Source organism: Sparus aurata, chromosome 12 (assembly GCF_900880675.1).
Source record: "Sparus aurata chromosome 12, fSpaAur1.1, whole genome shotgun sequence".
In the NCBI taxonomy this organism is placed as follows: domain Eukaryota; kingdom Metazoa; phylum Chordata; class Actinopteri; order Spariformes; family Sparidae; genus Sparus; species Sparus aurata.
Window position 1 is genome coordinate 5,337,452 of NC_044198.1, and position 20,233 is coordinate 5,357,684.

General features: G+C 40.6%; 1 protein-coding gene across 3 annotated transcripts in view; it reads left to right on the forward strand.

Moving 5' to 3' along the window:
* Positions 1–912: 912 nt before the first annotated feature.
* LOC115593208 (cingulin-like protein 1) overlaps positions 913–20,233 on the forward strand; it is a 40,452-nt gene continuing 21,131 nt past the window's right edge. For all 3 annotated transcript variants that reach the window (XM_030436655.1, XM_030436656.1, XM_030436657.1), the window contains exons 1-6: positions 913–980; positions 4,159–4,272; positions 6,915–7,045; positions 17,497–17,614; positions 18,303–18,493; positions 18,701–18,770. In XM_030436655.1, coding sequence (XP_030292515.1) covers positions 951–980; positions 4,159–4,272; positions 6,915–7,045; positions 17,497–17,614; positions 18,303–18,493; positions 18,701–18,770 — 654 coding nt within the window. In that variant the 5' untranslated portion in view covers positions 913–950. The remainder of the gene's footprint in view (positions 981–4,158; positions 4,273–6,914; positions 7,046–17,496; positions 17,615–18,302; positions 18,494–18,700; positions 18,771–20,233) is intronic.

The window sequence follows — 20,233 nt, forward strand, 5'->3', positions numbered from 1 at the left end:
GACTGTGATCCAACTCAACCTCAAGGTTGGTTCACGGTTTATTATTTTTATTCTAGCACTGACTTGACTGGTCTTGCCGACTGAGGTCATGGTCCGTTGCGGTTACATTTTATGTTAGTTTGTTTATGTTGAATATTGGCGCTGTGATAGATCTTTTTGAAGCACTAATATCAAATGATTAGTTGTTGATGATTTCATAAATGTGCCGTTGTGTATCTAATCAATGTAGAGACTTTGCTGTGTCCATACTTCTATACAAATACTTATTACAAATGGTAGCCTATGAAATATATTCTGTCATAATTGTAGTTGGAGGAAATGATGCAATAAATTCACAGACAGATCACGCTCTCTATGATTTCCCGAGATGTCAGGGCTCACCACCATCTACAGTTAAGTTACAAAGGTAGCTTAAACTGTTTACTGTAAATGTATATTTCATTTCATCATTTTTTCCTTATTGAACAAATAATTAAAGCTCAAGACCTGCCAAGATTTTGAATGTAATTGAGAAACATTCTTCATCTGCATGTTTAGTTCATGTTGTTTTCTTTAATTTGGTGGTTACTTTGTTTGGTTTGGGCCAGTTAGCTATCTCTCTCTCTCTCTCTCTTTGTATGTGTGTGAGAGAGAGAGAGAGAGAGAAGGAGAGAGAGAGAGGGAGTGACATGGGAGAGTGAGTAAACTGATCAAGCACAGAAACCCTGACAAACTCTGGCCGGATATTAACTAACAACCTCACGTTCTCTCTCCCTCTCCCTCTGCTTGTCCATTCTGGTCAGTGGGGAGGTTGTAGTTAGGGTCATCTCCATGTACACAGAAGTGCAGCCCACCCACTAACACACACACACACCAAACAAACACACACACACACACCCACACACACACACACACGAACCCCCTGTGGTCTGAGCTCAGTCAGGAAATTAGTTTTGAGTCTGTCTTTCATCATGAACACTTCTCTCTCTCCAAATCCAACAGTGAGTATTTCAGGAACATTTCGCAGCTCAGAAGCTGTTTTTCTACTGAAACTGGCCGAGTTTAACGGTATTTGAACTCTTAGCTAAAGTTATCTTCAAGCAGTTCCTTTTTTTAAGTGTCAGTGTTGAAACAGTTTGCTCAACTCGGTCTATTTGAGACTTCAGTGTTGAAGAGTCAGAGCTAATTTTTGTTGTACTCAGTACTGAGAGAATTGGCTGTGCTAGCCTACAGTCTTCTTTGAAGCCATAGCCTAATGATGAGATTTAGCTAGCCTAGTTATTCTTCTACAGTCCTGGTGCTGGGATATTTTGTTAAATGTACTTGTCTGAAATGGTAAGGGAAAAATCTAGCTATAGTTGATCTTTCCAAAACTTTTGTTAGAGAGCTGGCTAAAGTCTTGGCCTTTTTGTTTAAGAGTCGCTGTTTGAACATTTAGATATGTTGGTCTAGCTATATAAAAACCTTTGACACCTATCTACAATTAGCCTTTTTGATAACAAAGTATTTTGGACGTGTGGAAGCCAAGTTGGTCTTTTTACAGCATTAGTAGCAAATTGACACCAAGTTAAATTTGGTATTCGCAAAGTCCTCTGTAGCCAACTGAGAGCGTTAGCTTAAGTTAAGCGTTTTTGCCTTAGCGTTCTAAGAAGCTAGCTGCATTTTAATTCGTGTCAGTAAAAGTGTCAGTGGCTAACTATTTGGAGAATTAGCTAGTGTTGGTCTTGGTTAACGACTCATGTATCAACACATCTCTAATTAAAAGCCTGAGACATGTAGCTGCAGTTGACCTTTTCAATACAAAAGTATAGGGCGCCAACATCAGGACATCTTGTCCAGGCTAGCCTCTGCTCCAGCTTTTGTAACTCAGTGTAATCTCTCCGGATAACGTGTTCCTGGGGTTGAGGTCATTTTCCATATTACAAGACGTATTGGCATCCACAACAACATTTTAACAAGGCTCGTTTAACAACGACTGCTTTGCGAGCACAACAAAAACTACAGCTCTCATGATTTGATTTGATTTGATTTGATTTGATTCATTTAGCAGCCTAGCAATTCAGGCACATCAGCATCATTTTGTTTAATGCACATGCATACATTTCACCGAAGCTTCCCTCTATGTCATCTTCTTACCGTGGTTACCAACATTTAGAGGATTATAAAAAATCAGTGATGCAATTAACAGCATTTATTGTGTAAAGGAATGTTTTAATTTTAATGTCATTTCAAATCTTAGACACTGGCATGTCATGTTAGGCCATGTTATTCTGACAGTACAAACCTGTCTCCTAGAAATTAAGTTTATATCAATTTGTCGCTGGGAAATGTAATTAGGAAAACAAATTAGCAGTATATGAACATGATTTAAAGTCAACGGGTTTGGACAGTAACTTGAAGTGAATTATAACATCCCACGTATACCAGGCACAATTTCACTTTATAATGAGACTGACTGAGAAGTATTGACTTTGTTGGGTCACACTCTAGTTAAATAATGTACGTTGAGACTTTTTTTATTTTCTTTCTCCCATCATCACTTAACAACTAGAAAATTCCTCCCTGCTCCCTCAAGCTCCTGTCAATGCATGTAATCTCCCTCGGAAGGGATTAAAACACAATGGACTTGTTTTGATTGCATTTAATCAGACAACACAGTCTCACTGTGTCATGAACACCCAGCCCACTCACGTTGTGAATGCATCAACTCGTATGGAGAGTAAGGGAATTAATTGCCTGCTGTCCATCTGTAGTTTTTGTATGAGCATGGATTTGCTCCTTTAAGATAAAAACATATATTGGAGCCACCTGCGTTAGCGACTTCACAGAGACGCACAATGGCTCTCTGTAGTGGGTTTCAAACAATGGTGGGTGGGAAGCCTCTACCATTGTTCGGTAGTCAGACGATTTGTAACCTTCATTGTCAATACAAGATACAAAACGTAGGTTTTGTAGTTTTTGGTTTTACTTTCTCTTTTTTTTGTGACGTCAGCGCAGTCACCGGTGTTGTCCGCTTGTCTTACAACCTCATTTTGCCGGCACTCATTCTGCTTCATGTTTAAGCAATGGCCCAGAGTGAGGTATTGTATCACTGTAAACAATGGCAAGCATGATAATTTAACATGAACGCTGTCACTCACCTTCCACAGTGACAAGGAGAAACTTTCAGGACAAAAACCCTTCTGACATGTCAGCTGTCAAACTGCACAGCCTGCTAGTTAGGACTTGTAAGGCAGGGCAGTCAGTGCTTGTCTAATGAAACAATGGCAAACAAAAACACATGTTATCTGTTGATTGTTTCCAACACATGTCAACAACTAGTCAATGCTACAGCCTGCTCAGTGGCCTTAAGGTTCTAAATGTCACACTTAACCCGACCCTCTAGTGTCAGTTGTGGATGTTATGAGCTGTGTGGCTTATTTAGCAGTAATAAACAATACTTGATCCAGTTTTGGCTCCAATACATCATGACTAGGTTCAGGAAAAGGTCGTACTTTCAGTTAAATAACTATGTTGTTGACATAACTCCTGTCTCATCATATAATACAATGTTGTTATAACTAGTGCTGAAATACTTATTTGAGTTAATTCCGCGCTTAAATGGCTAAATCCCTGCAAAAGAAAATGTAAAAGCTGCTAGCTTGTTCCAGTTTGCACCATTAGTGACCAGGTCAGTGTCAGGATAACTTGTTTTCATGACAACAGTGCACTCAGTCATACAGATAAACCTTATTCTAGCACAGCTGTGTGCCGGTATTTGTGGGGCATCCTCTTATGATTCTGTCAGGAGGGCAGGATTCAGTCCACCTCGGCTTCTCTCTCCCTTTATTCTTGTTTCTCTCCATTCCACACTAATGGAAAATATTGTTGAAGAATCGGAGGACGTTCCGCCAGTTGGGTGTTGCCTTGATTCCAGCTGACGTTGGCATCTTAGACACTCAGGCACAACAGTTTGCAGAATGTGAAAAACATTGAGCGTCCCAATTTAGAACAGAGATAGAGATACAGTTCATATTTGAAAAGATGTTTTGACTACATCAGCCGTCAACAGGATCAGAATCCCAGTGGTTGCTAGCCAAAGCTGCTGGTTTGTGAAACACAGGGCAGATTTCCCGTTCGAGGGTTACTGTGATGAAAGTTGATAACATTTGTGAAAGCAGTCTCTCTCTTCCTTCACAGTGTCCAGAGTTCCAGAGAAACAGAGAGGACTTCCCTGCTTCGCTGGACAAACTACGGCAGCTGATAGAAGCCAAAGTTCACAGCCTACAGTCGCCCGTCACCGAGGAGCACCAGGTAAATGACAGGAAATGTAGGATTAATTGAAGTGTATGTAAACCCTTCCTTGAAAAATCCAGTCACTACAGTGTATTTTAATAGAGTATAGCGTTAAATAGAGTATGATAGAAAGGGCCAGATATATATAAGTAGAATAAAAAAAAGAATAAGAAACATTCATTCTTATTTAATTGTGAATTTGACTTAAAAGTAACATTTTACAGTTGGGTGGACTTGAACAGTGTAATCCAATCAGTATTTATATCTCTGCAGATTTAACTGAAAGAGGTGAAGATGAGTGTCAGAGCAGCTTCACTGGAATCTGAAACATGACGCCTCTAGTAATAACTGTTAGATGTTTATCGCCAGCAGAGGCATCCACGTCTCTGTGTCTTTGCTGACGCTTCGTTTTTTGTTTTTTAACCTGATGTTTTCAAACCGCCGAACTTTGCTAGAGGGCACAGGGCTAATTGCTCGACATTGCTTAACTGCATTCCTAACAATCTATAGAGGGATTTGTTTGTGCGGCGCTCTCTCTATGCAGCTCACTTAATGTTTTCTCCTCCCTTGTGCCCGTGGGAATCTGTCTCTGGCTGTCTTTTCCCTTTTCCCTTCCCTCTGGTCGATCTCTCCCGAAGCCTTGTTTAGAAAAAGTTCCAGTATGTGGCATCCATTGGCAGAAAATAGAACACGATATTTAAAGTTATGTTTTCATTTGTGTATAATCGTCTGAAACTAAGAATCGTTGTGTTTTAGTTTCTTTAGAAGATTTTTTTTTCCGCTGAGTTCTCTATGTTGCTCCAACATGTTTCTACAGAAGCCCAGAACGGACAAACCAAACACTGACTCTAGAGAGGGCCTTTGTGGTTTTTAATTGCGTTTTTTAGCAGCCACTGTAGGGTAAGGTGAGACGGGCGGTTATTCACGTGGTTGCAAGTTGCCACCAAATCCCACTCGATGAATTACAAGAAATTAAACTATAGAGGTACGCTTTTAAAATAACGTGACAAATCTTATGTTTGTCTTCCGGGGAGAAAATGATTTGTAAGAATCCCTGTATCCTTCTACGTGTCTCTACCATCGCTGTCTGTAAACACAAGCATTACTCAGCCACTTGTAAGTTTCGATGTGGACAGTGAGGACTAAAGATCGCGCTTGAAAGGCAAATCAGAATTGGCTCCTCGGTGAACACGGAGCCAGTTTGTTTCTCAGACTGAGTCACATGGCCAAAGACAGACAGACAGACAGATAGACAGACAAGACAGGCAGACGCAAGGGAGGATGAGGGTGATCGTCATGTTGTGCCAGAATGACTCATTCGATCTGTTGTCTTTCAGCCCACAGCCGCTCACTGAAGGACTCTGTCACCTTGACGAGTTCAGACCCACAAACAAATTGAAATGTCCCCTACTCCAACTTTATTCACTCACGCCATGTCTTCCAGCGTCTCCTTTGGTTTCTCCCCTCGTCTGTCTGTCTGTCTCTCTTCACCTCCTCTTGTCTGTCTGTTGATCTAACTCCAATAAGTCTGTCCCCCCCCCACTCTCTCCTCCTTCAGCTGGTGATTCATCCGTCTTTACTCAACGTGCTGCTATGTCTGACAAAACGGAGACGGCAGACTTCTTGGAGCTGTGACATGAATACATTCTCACATCAGATACCCTCCAGACTAAATATTATACGATGACTTATAGATCATTTGTCTGTTTTGTTTTTTAACTGCCAGTACAAAGTTTTTTTTCCCCCGTTGCGTGTGTCATTCAGAGACAGAGCTATGACTTGAAATCCAGCCTGAGGATATGGCACCGTCTTATTTTCCAGCAATGAAAGTGGTCAGATCTCAGCAGCTTTATTAGATTGTCTCCCTGAATTTAGCCAATGTCAGTTTCTTGACTTCTTTTCTGCGTACAGCCTGTCCAGTGTGTGCTACCAGCATCTTGCCCTTCAGCTTAGTAAAGGTGATGAAATGGTAACTCAGTGTTCAGCGTACTCATAGAGTACCAGGGTCATGAACCAAATTTTGACACAATGATGGGGCTAGATAAGAAGTTAAGAAATTACTGCAGTTATTACAATTAATCCTGAGGGCAACATGAACGCGTACAGCAAATTCCATGGCAATCCATCCAATAGTTGTTGACCAAATGGCAATTCATGCCACGAGCGTTGCTTAAGCACATTTGCACTTGCCAAACGGCTAATTTAGCACATAAGCTACGTCAGAGAAACCCTGAGGCCTGTGGTCTGTGCCACTCTTTTAGAAAAAGAAATAGAACTGCATTTACACATTGTGCCTGCTCACCAACGGTAGCACACCGGATGGGACGAGTCTTGAATTTCTTGCCAAAAGTGTTTCGTGTATAATTAAAACCGGGTGGTGTGTGTGTGTAGTAAGTTTGAGGCATACACATCTGGTGCAGCTTCATTTAGCAAACACACTGACACAGTTATCAAGCAAACTTACTGTATGTTAGGGTGAGAAGCAGGTTAACAGCAGAGGCAGTTACCATGGAAGCTATTAACACAATCACGTGAAGGCCTAATCATGTCTGACTGATTAAACTTTAGCTTCTCAGTCAGCCTTTATTTTGTGCCTCCTGTATGGCCGCCCGGGGGTGTCACGGAGCCTCAATAAGTCCTCTGTCCTTTGTCGCGCTCAGGGTTTGGTGTGTGAGGAGAACACAGGGAGAGGAGGACTTTGGAGGTTTGCCGCGTTGAGCGAGGAGCTGACCTTTCACCTCCAGCAGCTGCAGAGACAGACAGAGCAGGAGCTCGGCAACATCCACACACAGTGAGTCAATGGCACGTTATGTGCTTGATACAAGGAAGCTACTGTGTACGAGAAGTAACAGAAAGCTTTAATATTCTTTCTCCGGTGCATCTCCTCCTCTGAGGACATTTTCATGGCCTTGTTAAGGGGCACTTTAGGAGGGTGGGTGTTTGCTGAGGGGCTGAGCCTGAGTGGTTGTGTTTGACCGATAGTGTCCCTGCTTTTAACTCAGCCCATAACATGGTGCCCATAACAAATAATACCATTATAAATTTAAGATAATGATAATAATACTAAAAACTCCCTGATAAAAAATTTAAAAATCTGTTAAATTCAGTCATCCTAAGAAAATGTCTCCCCGAAATGTTGTGTTTTTTAAAAGAAACTCTCAAAAGGTTCTTCATAAAATCTGACAGTCAGCATTTGGTTAATAAGAATTAGCTCATGACTCTGTGTTGATTGTCTGTATTAATATGGATTCTTAAAGCAGGAAATCCATGCAGGGTAATACACCAATTAATACCATACAAGTACAACTCCATACACAAAATTTATTTTATTCTAAATTTACTTATTTTCAAAAAATAATCTCTATATTCCTGAAAGAAATAGATTGATGTTTCACGTTGGCAAAATCCTTACGTCCTCGTTCTGAAACCGGACCCTGCTCTTTTGGAAATGAGGACCATGTTAACGTGGTGTTTGAACATGCGAGTAGGCGGCAGCTCCGTGTTGGTTTGTGGGGTTTTGTCACAGAGCTGAAACACGAATGTGGGAGTTCCACTGTATCTCATAACAGCAGCAGGTTCTGCTCGGTTGGAGGAAACAACAGGATCTTGCCTGCCTGCCGGTGTGCGTGTGTGTGTATGTGTGTGTGTGTGTGTGTCTGTGTGTAGCTAAGAAACAGTAATATATGGAACAAAACAGAAAACGAAAGTGAATTCTTCTTCATGCATTAATTGTTGTGTGTGTGTGTGTGGGTGGGTGTGTGTGTGTGTTATGTTACATGTAGCCACATGTCCATGCTCAAATCCATTTTCATCTTTATTTAGTTTTCCATTTCCTTGGTTGCATTATCAGTTGTACTGAATTGGCCATTGATCTTCAAAAGCTAAGAACGGCCATGCTCGAAATCATTTTTTTTTTCCTAGACTGTAAAAAATGTCCACACCGATGGCAACGTGTTTTCCTCTTCTTCTTCTTCAGCTTGGCAAATCGCGAACCAACTTTCAACAGCCACCTATCGTGTCAGAGTTTGTAAATGCTGCTCTTTCAATGAAAGCCATTTGCATTATTTCCCTGGTAGCAATAAGTACCCAACGTTATAGATTTCCTAATATTTGGTCAATAATGTGTCGGGCCAGTACATTGGGCATCCCTACATTCAGTTCACCACAGCAAAACGAATGGAGCAGCACAGAAAGTGGTATTTTATGTACGCTGACGAATTTAATCGGCTCTGCTTCATTATGTCAGTATTGGCGCCGATATCATTTTTATTGGATCAGATGATTGCATCTGTATGGACCGCCATCAAACCTGTGTGTGGCATCGCAGACCATCTTTTTTATTTTTCTGTCTGGACGCCATGCTGCAGTTTAAGCGTCGAAAAAGTTCAACTCTGTTTGAATTTTTATTTAGACTGTGAGAAAGTGCGAGTTCCTGGTGAATCTCAGATTTTGTAACCACTTGTGCTGTGTTGACAGTAAATGTTCAGATGGTAGTAGGTGGCTGCCGCCTCACCCTGTTCGCCCGTGCTCTCTGTAATCTTGCCACGACGAGCCGTTTGGCAGAACAACACTTCAACTGGTCTCACTTCTGTCAGACAAGACAAGCTAAAACACATCTCAGGATTCAGGGTGTGCCAGCAGACACACACCCACCCGCACGCACACATTATTCTGATGATATTCCAGGAAATCTCCTAATTTCTCGGGAACACTGGCACTCATCGCCAAGACTGATAGGCTTCTTTCACAACTCAGATCAAAGGCTTAATAAGTGGAGGTTTCAGGCTCTCTTTACACTTTCTTAATAAAAAAGTGTTACATGTCCCCATCATGTTGCCCTGCCCACTTCACCTATCCGCTTACTGGAAGAAGACGTCACCCTTTCATTTTACAGGGGTTTTCCTCGGCATTATGGGAGGCTTATGTGGTAATGTCAGCGCCAAGACAGGGTTGGGTTTTGTGCGGGAGAAAGAGGATAGAGCTCCCACTCTGGAGCAGAGATAAGGCGATTCTGTTTTTGTTTTTTTTTCCGGAGAGGTCCTTAACAAGCTGCAGGAATCAAGCTGCTTTCATGCCAAGAACTTTGGTGAACGGCTCTTTAAAACTCTGCCTGAATTCAGTTTCTTTGTCAAGGTGATAATGATGCCTTTTCAAACACAAAGTAGTCGCTTCCCTCTGCGAGCTGTGCTGCTGTTTGTCAGACGCGAGGACATAATCCCGACCAAGTAGTGAAGTGGTGAAGTCTTAATGGTCTTTGGTACCAAACTTTTGTCACGCCGAGCGAGGTAGAGTGTGGGATGAAGAGATTACGTAAGGATTACAAAAGAAGCTAACGTGTACACTACCGACTGTGAACAGTCAGTATAAATCATTTCTAAACTTTGTTTGAAAGTCTCACTCTCACTGCGAACTATTCAAATCAGGCAACTTGGTCAATGGTCCATCACTTCAAACTATTACACTGTAGGTACCCTCTAGTGTCCTTAAAGTATAAAAGTCTGCATCTTTAGGTGATCAGGGTGGTTGGGTCTGGTTACATATTGGAACTTACATACATATTTGAACCCAAACCCAGTCTGTTCCTAAACCTGAAAAAGTGGTTTTGGTACAGAACTTCACCAAGGAGAACGGTCTTCAAATCCTGTTTGTAACCAAAAGTTGACTTGTTTTTAACTTCTGGTTTGAGTAACCTAACAGAACCTATTGTACCCAAACCACGATCCTTTCCTAAACCTAATCAAGTAGTTTTGGTGGACAAACCTAACCAAACTACAACATTTCACAACATTAAGAGTCTAAAAGTCATAATATGTGAAATGTTTGCCAGCAAGCTTAATTTGAAAGCCTAACCGACGTTTTGAGCCCTGCATAGCCGAAAATGATGCAAGACTGCAACTAATGATTATTTTCATTGTCCATGTGTCAGTTAATTTCCTGATTAATCTATAAGTCTGGTCTATAAGTTGTAATTAATTGTTGAAAAGGCCAATCACTGTTTCTGAAAGCTAAAGGTGACATTCTCAAATGTCTTGTTTTGTCCACAGCCCAAAGACATTCAGTTCACTGTCATAGAGGGATTCAAGAAAATGGAACCAGAATTGAGTTGTTTCTTTTTTCTTAGTAAAATACTCAAACCTATTAATGAATTAATCTTGGAGCCCTAAACTGATGCTAGAGGGGTACCGACAGTTGACCCAAGCTGCCTTATTTGTCAAGTTGCAAGTGAGAACGAAGAAATCAAACAAAACTGTATTCACTATGTCCATTGGATACATTTTCCAATCACTAACTAAGGCACATTTTAAAAATCAAAGCTCCAGTAAGAGGTTATAAGGGAGGTATGATTTGCAGGGCTTTGCCTAGATTGACAGCTGTCTCAGCCAATCAGCCCGTGGTCTTTGCTATTTGCTCTTCCTATCTTAGCCTCACCCTTGTTTCACCCACGCTCCACTGATGTTTGTTTTCTGGCCCCAGTAAAATGTAAATCAGTCACCTTCAGATAGAATTACAGAAATTGCACAGCCTCATTTCCTCTTTCAGTCAACAAGCTCCTTGTGAGTCTTAAGACGTGTTTTCTTTCAGCTGTGTTTCATTTCTAACTGTCAATATGCAGCAATGGAACACTAAACATTTAAACTCTTCCTGTCATCATGACTGACATTCCGGTCATGCTTGTCTTCCTCCTTTCTCAGAAACCATCTTATAAATACACATTTTGTTTTTATTACTGGAAGCGTCCAGAGCAGCAGGGTGGCCCGGGTCTGAAAACCAGAGGGTCATAGTCGTTGCATGAAAAGATCCATCACTGACAAGTTTGGGTGATCTGACCTGTGCATGCAGGTGTAGGAACAGTCGCAGAATACGAAAACCCTAAAGTAAACCCAATTTGTTATATTTCAGTTTAATCATTACTGACAACAGCGCTGATAGTTTCTCTTAGCAATTTTATGGAGTATCTCAAAACAAGCCTGAAGTCCTGACCTGCTCCATTTGAAAACAACAAGACACCCTTCATTATCTGCAGCAGAGCATGATGGACTAAAAGCTCACAGACACACACACACACACACACACAAACCAACACAGACCGAGCAGCAGACATTGGTGGAGTAGATGAATTGTGAAGGATTAGATGCGTTGTTTGCTGGTATTTTCCCATAGATAGATGGAAACAGTGGGGTTATGCAAGGAGAGCTCAGCTTGTTGCCAAGACTAACAGGCAGACTGGCAACTTGGAGAGCATCCAGCTGAACTCTGTCAACTCTCATCTTTATCTTCCCCTACTTCTCCAAAGGGATAATCTGCTCATTCCCCTTCAGAGCTTCAAAATCTTCTGATATCGACCATGAAATCGATCAACAAGGTGGAAAGGCTCAGACGCCTCAGGGATTCATCCTGTTTCTTAGGGCTCAAGAGAAAGCTTCATTTCCAACAACACGGAGGCCAGGGATCACAGTGTGCAGGGAACAGAGGGCGATCATTTACACGTATCAAACTGACATGTACTGTATGCAGGGGAATCAGACTTTTTCCTGAAACAAACTGCTGCCGAGGTGCATCCGAGCAGCGCACTCTAATTCTCAACTACCGCAGGGACAGATCGGTGGAACCCAGCAGCAAACAAAGATTTGAATTAAACAAGTAAAGTCATTCGAGCATCAAAGTTAGCCCGGAAGCACTAGTTTTGATCGAAAAATACATATATGAATCTTCAACAAAGATCCTTTCTTTACGCCTCTCAACCACTTCTCATTGTCTTTGTCAGTTCACTCAGCTGTCATCACGTGACCTCAACTGGCAATAGAGAAGTTTCTTTGCTTTAACTTATTGCGATGAAGTGAATGTTGCGTACACACTGTAATTGCTATAGAATATAAACCTATAAACCTTGCCTTCACTATGTAATTTTGTCAGCCGCCTGGCACCAGTTTCCAGAATTGAAGGCTGACTGACTGGTGATCCAGTCTGGCAGCATTTCCACCTGCTTTCACGTCTCCATTAGAGACTGAACGAGTGAATAAACTCCCGCGTTTGTCCTGCGTGGCTGGCAGCTGCAACAATGACGAAAAAGAAAGCGATCCAGTTGACTTTACAACAGTTACGATGACAGTGATGCAGCTTGGAAATGTTAGGTGGGGAAAGTTGTCTGTTTCCTCTTTAGGTACGTAACTTCAGTGACATTACAGCAGGCGGTGCATGTAGCTGAGACGTCTGACACAAAGTCTGTCTGCTAATGAAGACAGTAAAATGTGACGAACGTTCCAGAAAGAAACTATTGAGAGGACCTTGAGGTTTTTTTTTTTAAATTATTTTATTGCCTTCATGTTTTCACTTTCTCTGGCTTGCTTAATTTTTAATCCGTTTTTATTGTTTCTCTTTCATTTTCTCCTCTTCGTTAAATTTCTTTGTTGTTTTTGTTTTTTCTTCTTTATTCCCTGTCTTTCACTTTCTCTTCCTTTTTTATTTATTCATTTTTGTTCGTGTCTTACTTTCTGATTTGAACACACAAAAGGGTTGTGCAATATAAGACAAAGCTAAAACATGATTTTACCTCACCACCTTCATCAGTAGCTGTCTTTCCTCCTCCTCATCCTGTCAAAACATTTTAGCATTCCTCTCATCATTTTTTTCCTCCGTTCCTCATTATCTTGTTTCAAGATGTTTGTCACCACAACAACTAACGTGTTTTTATCCTTAAATCTGCAAAAATCTAGTTTTTTTTTTTTATTATTATTGATCATTTTAGGAATCGTGCCAGCACTGAAACTTAAACCCTAACTGTAACTTCTCCTTGGGCTTTAAAAGATTATTCTTTTTGCAAATGTGAATGTTGAACACTTTAACACAAGCAATATGAAGTAGAAGAAGAGACAGTGGTGTTCATTTACATACAGGTCCATAGCATAAACCTCTGTCGGTGATTGGAACACTTTGTGGAGTGGATTCTATTCATCAAAAAATGTTTTTGTGCTATAAATAAACACACTGTATATACATCCCGTGTAACCTCGACACAGTGAAAATTGCATATGTGACAGGCAGCAAGTGGTGAGATACATGAATGTAAAAAAAAATGTAAAAAAAAATAAATAATAACACCCACACATTTCACCTGCAATTATGGAGTGAAATGTGTTTGTCACATACATTCAAGCAATTATGGAGCCCTATTCACGCTTTTCTATACGTAAGCACCTAATCAGAACACACTGACAGCTGGCAGAGAGAGTGTGTGTGTGTGTGTGTGTGTGTGTGTGTGTGTGTGTGTGATTTTCAAATTGTCAACAACACACACACACACACACACACACACATATACAGATACCCATTGGTAATTACCGTCTTTTCACACCGATGGATGATGTTCCTCATCGCTCATCACGCGCACAGTGTTTTAATGAAGCCATTTTATTGGTTAAGATCATTTTGATTGACAGGTGACAAAGTCGCTCATTTGCATGAAGCTTCAAAGTCTTGAAATCTCCTCGAGATATCTCTCAAGATGTTCATTTCTTCTAAAACGTTGAACCGAAGGATGGTAGCAGAAACATGCCGGTAGATTTCTGAGTTGATTTCCAGGGTTAAGTTGTCTTCAGGCTAGCCAGGAGTGGAAAGCAGGATACTTCAGATGTAGTCAGACGTCACCTGTGTTATGTGGGTAAGCCTCATGACACAAAATTCATGACAGCAAAAAATGATATTTTTCGGAGAATTACCCCTAAGGACGTTGGGTAAATATGCGCAGGTCTTACTCTGCTTATTTCTTATAAAACTCCTGTAAAAAACATTTATTAAGATGCTCCAGGCATCTGGACACAAGGCTTTCATTTTGAACAACAATAACAAACATAGAAGATTCATAGCGCTTTCATTACAAGGCTGAGATCAAATGATATTATACTTGTAATGGAACACTGTGCTGTGCGTATTGTGATAGTTATTTTGAATCCGACATCCTTGTAAGATTCTTTCAAACCTAGCTGGACGCCTGGGCTGAGAGATGACTCAAAACCGGATTTCAGCCAAACCATATCATGATGATATGAGTTTAGCTTTCAGATCTACACATGCATGTTGTAATTAAAGTTGTAATTAAAAACATGCTTACAACTGGCATATTCTGACATTTAGATTCTCGAAATCATCCCAATGGATTTCATGGTGGAGAAGAAGAATAGCAAGAAATCTTTCCATGTCAACGAAAACAAACAAACAAGCCAAAATATCCAAGAAATATGAAATGGAACTGCAATACTGTTCAGCGTAGAACTGTTTCACTGGTTGGTTCTCAGAGAGTACTTCAGTTTGTTCCCTGTAATGTGTTCAGTGGTGAAATACATAAATCCAGTTAGTGTTAAACCTTGAAACCCCAAAAACCAGAAGCAAACCAGGCCTTCCAAAATGTCTCAAATGAGGGAGGAACTATAAAAAAGCCTTTATGACTACTGAAATAGTAACACAACCTCATACCTAAACAACTGAATTTCGGCGTCCCCAAAAACAACATGACCGTCGCAGCGTAACACATACACACATCCTGAGCCTTTGCTGTGCACAGAAATGACTTGGTTAGGTTTAGGAAAACATCACTGTTTGGGTTCAAAGCACTACGTTACATCTGTAACTCCTGTTACTAACACAGTATCTTCACTTCTAACACAGTATCTTCACTTCCTTTCATTGTTTCAAAGCCAGCAGGCTCCAACTAGTGTTCAAAACAAGCACCCCACCCTGTTTGATAGATTTTCTATTTGGAGTGCCTGGTTTGCCTCTGGTTTTTGAAGTTCTCTTTACAGGTGAAATATTAGTTAAAACTTAGATATCATTTTGGAACCGATTTGAAACGCTGTTGAATGATATTCAGCCTGTTTATTACAGTATGATACAACTGAATTTAGAAAAGCCTTTAGCCTTTTAGAGCAGAGTATTGAAACATGTTACAATATTATGATACTGATAAGACTTGCATCAAAATATTGATTTTATATTGAAATATGTTTGGGTTTGAATGGACTTGAAACAGAAAAGACATTTAAAAGTCCTGAAAGACCTTTATTTGTATTTTATTTTTCGTCAGACATTTTCTTCGCCAGTGTTTCAAGTGTGCCGTCTGTGGGACAAAGTGAATGTAAATCAGAGATCATCATCGTCTTTTAGGTTCACTCCAGAGCACTTCTTCGAACGCGCACAGTGGAGTCTGTCGGGCTCCTTGAAAAAACCTCATTAACAGAATGTTAATATATCTCCCAGAGGGCCTTTTGTGTTTCTGTGTCGTTGTTTGTGTCGTTTCTATTAATTTGTCTTTCCTCTACATGTGGATGTCACTCGATCAGTTAGTTCATCAAAGGCTTTTCCTCAGATGAGCCTCCTCTTTTTCCTCACAAACAAAACACTTGTGTGCCTCTCATCACCGGCTGTTGTAACGCTGCGGTACAGAGGGTTAGTGCCTCCCAGTGGACACAGGGTCTCTTACACTCTGCAGCACTTCACCTGGGTCTCCATGTCTGCCTCTGTAGTATTAGTATAGTAATCATTGTGTTGCGGCTGCTACTACAATAACTACTAGTACCACTAGAACTTTCTGCACTTTATATTACTAATACACTACTGTTCAAAGAAATATTTTCTAAAACCATGTACTACTGCTGGTACAAGTATCAGGTGAACTACTTCCATGCTGCATGCAGACTAAACAGATTCTACCACAACTATTACTACTGCCGGTCTAGCTACTGCTATTTTGTACAGTTTCCACTACTACCGCCACTTCTATGCATACTAGTAGTATTACTCCTATTACTGCTAGTACTGCTGTACTATTAGTACAGATACACTAGCATACAGTGCTTTTACACTGCTGCATCTATTACAAATAGAATTAGTACTAGAGCCTGTACTACAGCTACTAATGCTGTAGTTTCAACAGTATTGCTGCTACAACTTGTGCCACTACACACTGCTACACTGACTAATACCACAAGTAATGCTACTGCAGCTATTGCCACCACCACTGCACTGATGCTGGTAGCACTTTTACAAGTAGTAGTAGTACCTCTGCTACACGTAGTACTACTCATACAAGTACTAACACCAGCACTATCATTAGCCATTAGTACTTCCATAATCATTAAAATACTTCAACATACTTTCTATATTCTGTTACTGCTGATTCTATAGAAACTACTGCCAGTATTTTGTCTGTTGGTACTACGCTTGGTACTGCTAATGTTATATTAACATAGATAATATAATTATTGTTAGTACTGCAAGTAGGACAACAGCTACTGCTACGGCTGCTGTAGAAGTGCAGGAGCTATCACTGCTACTACTACAAGTATTATTGCTATTACACTCAGACACTTGTGTACTATTGCCACTTCTCTATACCTCAATACTATACCATCATTTTCCGTGTTGAATAGTAGAATGCTAACAGCAAGCCTGGTATGACTCAGCCGTTCACGCTCACAGCAGTCACATGACTTTTTTGAATATTTTGCCGCTGGGGATTTCAAACAGGAAGCGTTAATCCCCTAGCTTCTGTAACAGCTGATCGGCTCGGTGTGTATCTATGAAAACACGACCGTGTTTGTTCAAGGAAGGAACGGTTTCATGTTAAAGAGTGTTACAGGAGCCCGCAGGTGAGTCAGGGATGTTTGATGTGGGCAGGTGACCGCTTCCTGTTTCCAGAACTGCAGAAGCCGAGACTGCAGGGAAAGGGTAGTGCATTGAGGGATAGTTCAAATCCAGAGACCACAACTAACCGTTTGTCCGTGAACAACTTCTTTAAAAAACAGGGGAAAAAACAAAAGTACCCAAGCCTATTTAGTTGTTGATGCTGTATCTAATGTGTATATACCGTATATACTAAAACATATTGAATATGTAAAACAGCAGCTCTTGAAGGGAAAAAACTCCCACTTTTGTTCCTTCATAAACACAATCCAAATATCCCTGTAGTGATTATCACACTCATGGATGACTATTGCACTATTTTTTTATTAAGTGTTGTTCATCAACATTCAATTTCTTTTCAAGCAAATATGTATAAGGATCAACTATCAGCAAGAGAAGGATGGAGAGGAAAATCACACCCTGATATATTAAAATGAGATATTGTGGCTATTACTGAAATGCAATATAGACTTTAAGCGATATTGCCCATTCTGTTGCATAGCATTCATGTGGGAGTTCAGGTGCATTTTCTAAATTAACAGTTTGTTGTGTTGTGTGTGTTGTCAGACTCTTGCATATTGAAGGCCGTCACCAGCTGCTGACCACTGAGCTTTTTGATCTGCAGGAGAAGAAGAAACAGACTGAACAAGAACTGAAGAGAAACTCCGGCCTTCAGGCGTCCACCGTAAGTGACCACAGCAGGAACATATCATGATCATGATATCATCAATGATCTCATGCATACAGGAACCACAGTGGCTTGAAAAAACAGCCACACAAAATATCATCATATTAAAAACCAATCAAATGACTGTATAGACCTTGGGCCTTGGCAAAATATGATATTTGGTGATACATATTGCAAATGATACAGATTCGCTAGAATACGATCATATTATCAATGTCAAACATATTTCTGATGGCTGAGCTACTACTACAATTGATAGTGAACCATTTTTAAACATACCATATTGTAGAGTGATTTTCGTGTCTCAATTCACAGAGAAAATGCCCACAACCCTTTATTTGGAAATTGTGCCCATTAACAAGTTAGCAACAATCATATCCTACATATATCACAATATTATAATTGACTTTAGCATTGATAAACTGATCAAAACCCATAAACTGTAAGGTGGACAAAATCATTTGAACTCAGGGTCCACTTTTTCCAGAGCTTTCAACAGCATCTCATAGTTGTAGTACGCAAATTATTCCTATAATATCAAGTGTTACATGCTTAAGCGTACTGACAGGGTCAAAGAGGACAGAACAGACAAGACAAGACACAAGAAGAGACAAAAACAGACTGCAGTACATATTTATTCACTAAGCCTATTGATAAAACCATCGTCTTTTATTTTCCTCCCCAGTTTCAACTGTGTGCTTGTCGCGAGCTGCAGTCATCTATTACCGAGCGTCAGCTCCAATCAGAGAGGCTGGTGTTCCAAGAGGAGGCACTGAGCGCGCTCCATAACCTGCTGACCCAAGACCTGCAGAGGTACCAGGCAGAGACGCAGAGGTTGACCTGTTTCACACAGAAGATACTCAAACAATCCCACAGGTACCAAACTCAGCAGAACTAAGTGTTTAAAATAACTTTGCTTTTACTGTACATTGTTTAAGTATCTGGTTGAGTTAACTTTTGTGTTTTTAGTGCTTGTTTGATTAAGATGAGTCAGTTGTTAAAGACAAAAACTGCTGTTGACTTTTCCATATAAAGCGATTGATCATTGAAACACTTCACTCACATTTCTGTCTTTTCCTTCAGGTCAGACAGAGAGGAAACGAGCAACCACAGCATGCAGGGAAAGAACGAGACCGAACAAGGAAACAACATGGTACAGTTCAACTCTAAACCCACAGCATCCATAACTCCTCCTTTATCTGTTGTCGTGCCTGGCTTTAGGTCATTTTCAGATTGTATTAAGCTTTCGTGCTCTTGGCACCGTTTCTCTGACCTTTTGGCAGGCCTAACAAACAAAACTAACAGCACACCTAACACTACCTGTCATTCTGTATGCTAAGGGTGTAGATAAAGCTCCAAACAGAAAATGCGACTGAGGGTAAAACACAGTTTGCACAAGAGGAGTTTCATAATCTAAAAGGTGGTTTGCAACAAGCAGCAGTGTCTTCTGAAAGTTTGTGAAAGAGAACTTTTGGGACAAAATTTTACAGAATCAGCTGGAAAAAGATCCACTGTTGGTCTGGAACCAAATCTAAACTGTCTTTGGTCAACAAGGTGAAGTTTAATACAGAGCAGATGAGAAATAACCAACAAAGAAACCTCTCAGTGCAGTTTTGTCGAGGTAGAACAGTGTTACTGTGTCTTTGTCTGCATTGTGTATGCGTGCGTGCATGTGTGTTTGCACACGTGTGTGTGTGCGCGCGCGTGCGTGTGTGCGTTTGTCTGGCATTGGTCCAGCTGTTGTCAGTCTTTCTCAGACAGTCGGAGTGGAGACAGAGGAAACATCTGCCTGCTCATCTGGCTCTGTCTGTCACACACACAGATGCAGACCCACACACACACACACACACACACACACATACACATACACACTCACACACACACATACACACGCACCACACACACACACACACAATACATACCACACACACACACACACCACACACACACACACACACACACACACACACACACACACACACACACACACACTTAGCATCTTTTCCCTAAAAACAAACAAAAAAAAAACAACAACCCGGTAATAGACTGACACGGTTGTGACAGGAAACGATGAGGGAAGAAACCTGGTTTGGAGTCTTATTATAACAGGAAACCTGTCAAAGTGTCACCACAGTTTAACTCATGAAGCTTAAACACAAACAGCAGACAGGCCGGCTGCCAGCATTCTGCATCTACAGCTCAGAAAGACAACATGCATCCAGCTCGTCGGTTTAAGTTTCGACATATTTGAATAGAAAAATACCAGATTTTATTTTGTAGAAATGTCAGTGAAACAGCACCAAAAATGTATTAAGTGAATGAGTTTGGGATATATTTTAATGGTAGCAGATTTAATTTCTGAATTCTTAGATGAATTTCTCAGGATTACAATAAAAATGAAGAATCAACACATCTGTAGAAACTTGTCTGATGTAATCTGGTTCCCTTCTGTCATGTGACTGTGCCTTCAAATGGTCACTTATTTGGGAGGCACATAACGTACTCTGTTAGGTTTAGGAAAAGTTTTCAGTTAAAATAACTATGTTAATTATGCAATTATCTAAGTTAATTTGTGTACATTAATATGTCAGTGGTAGTAAGCAAGGGAATGAGGGA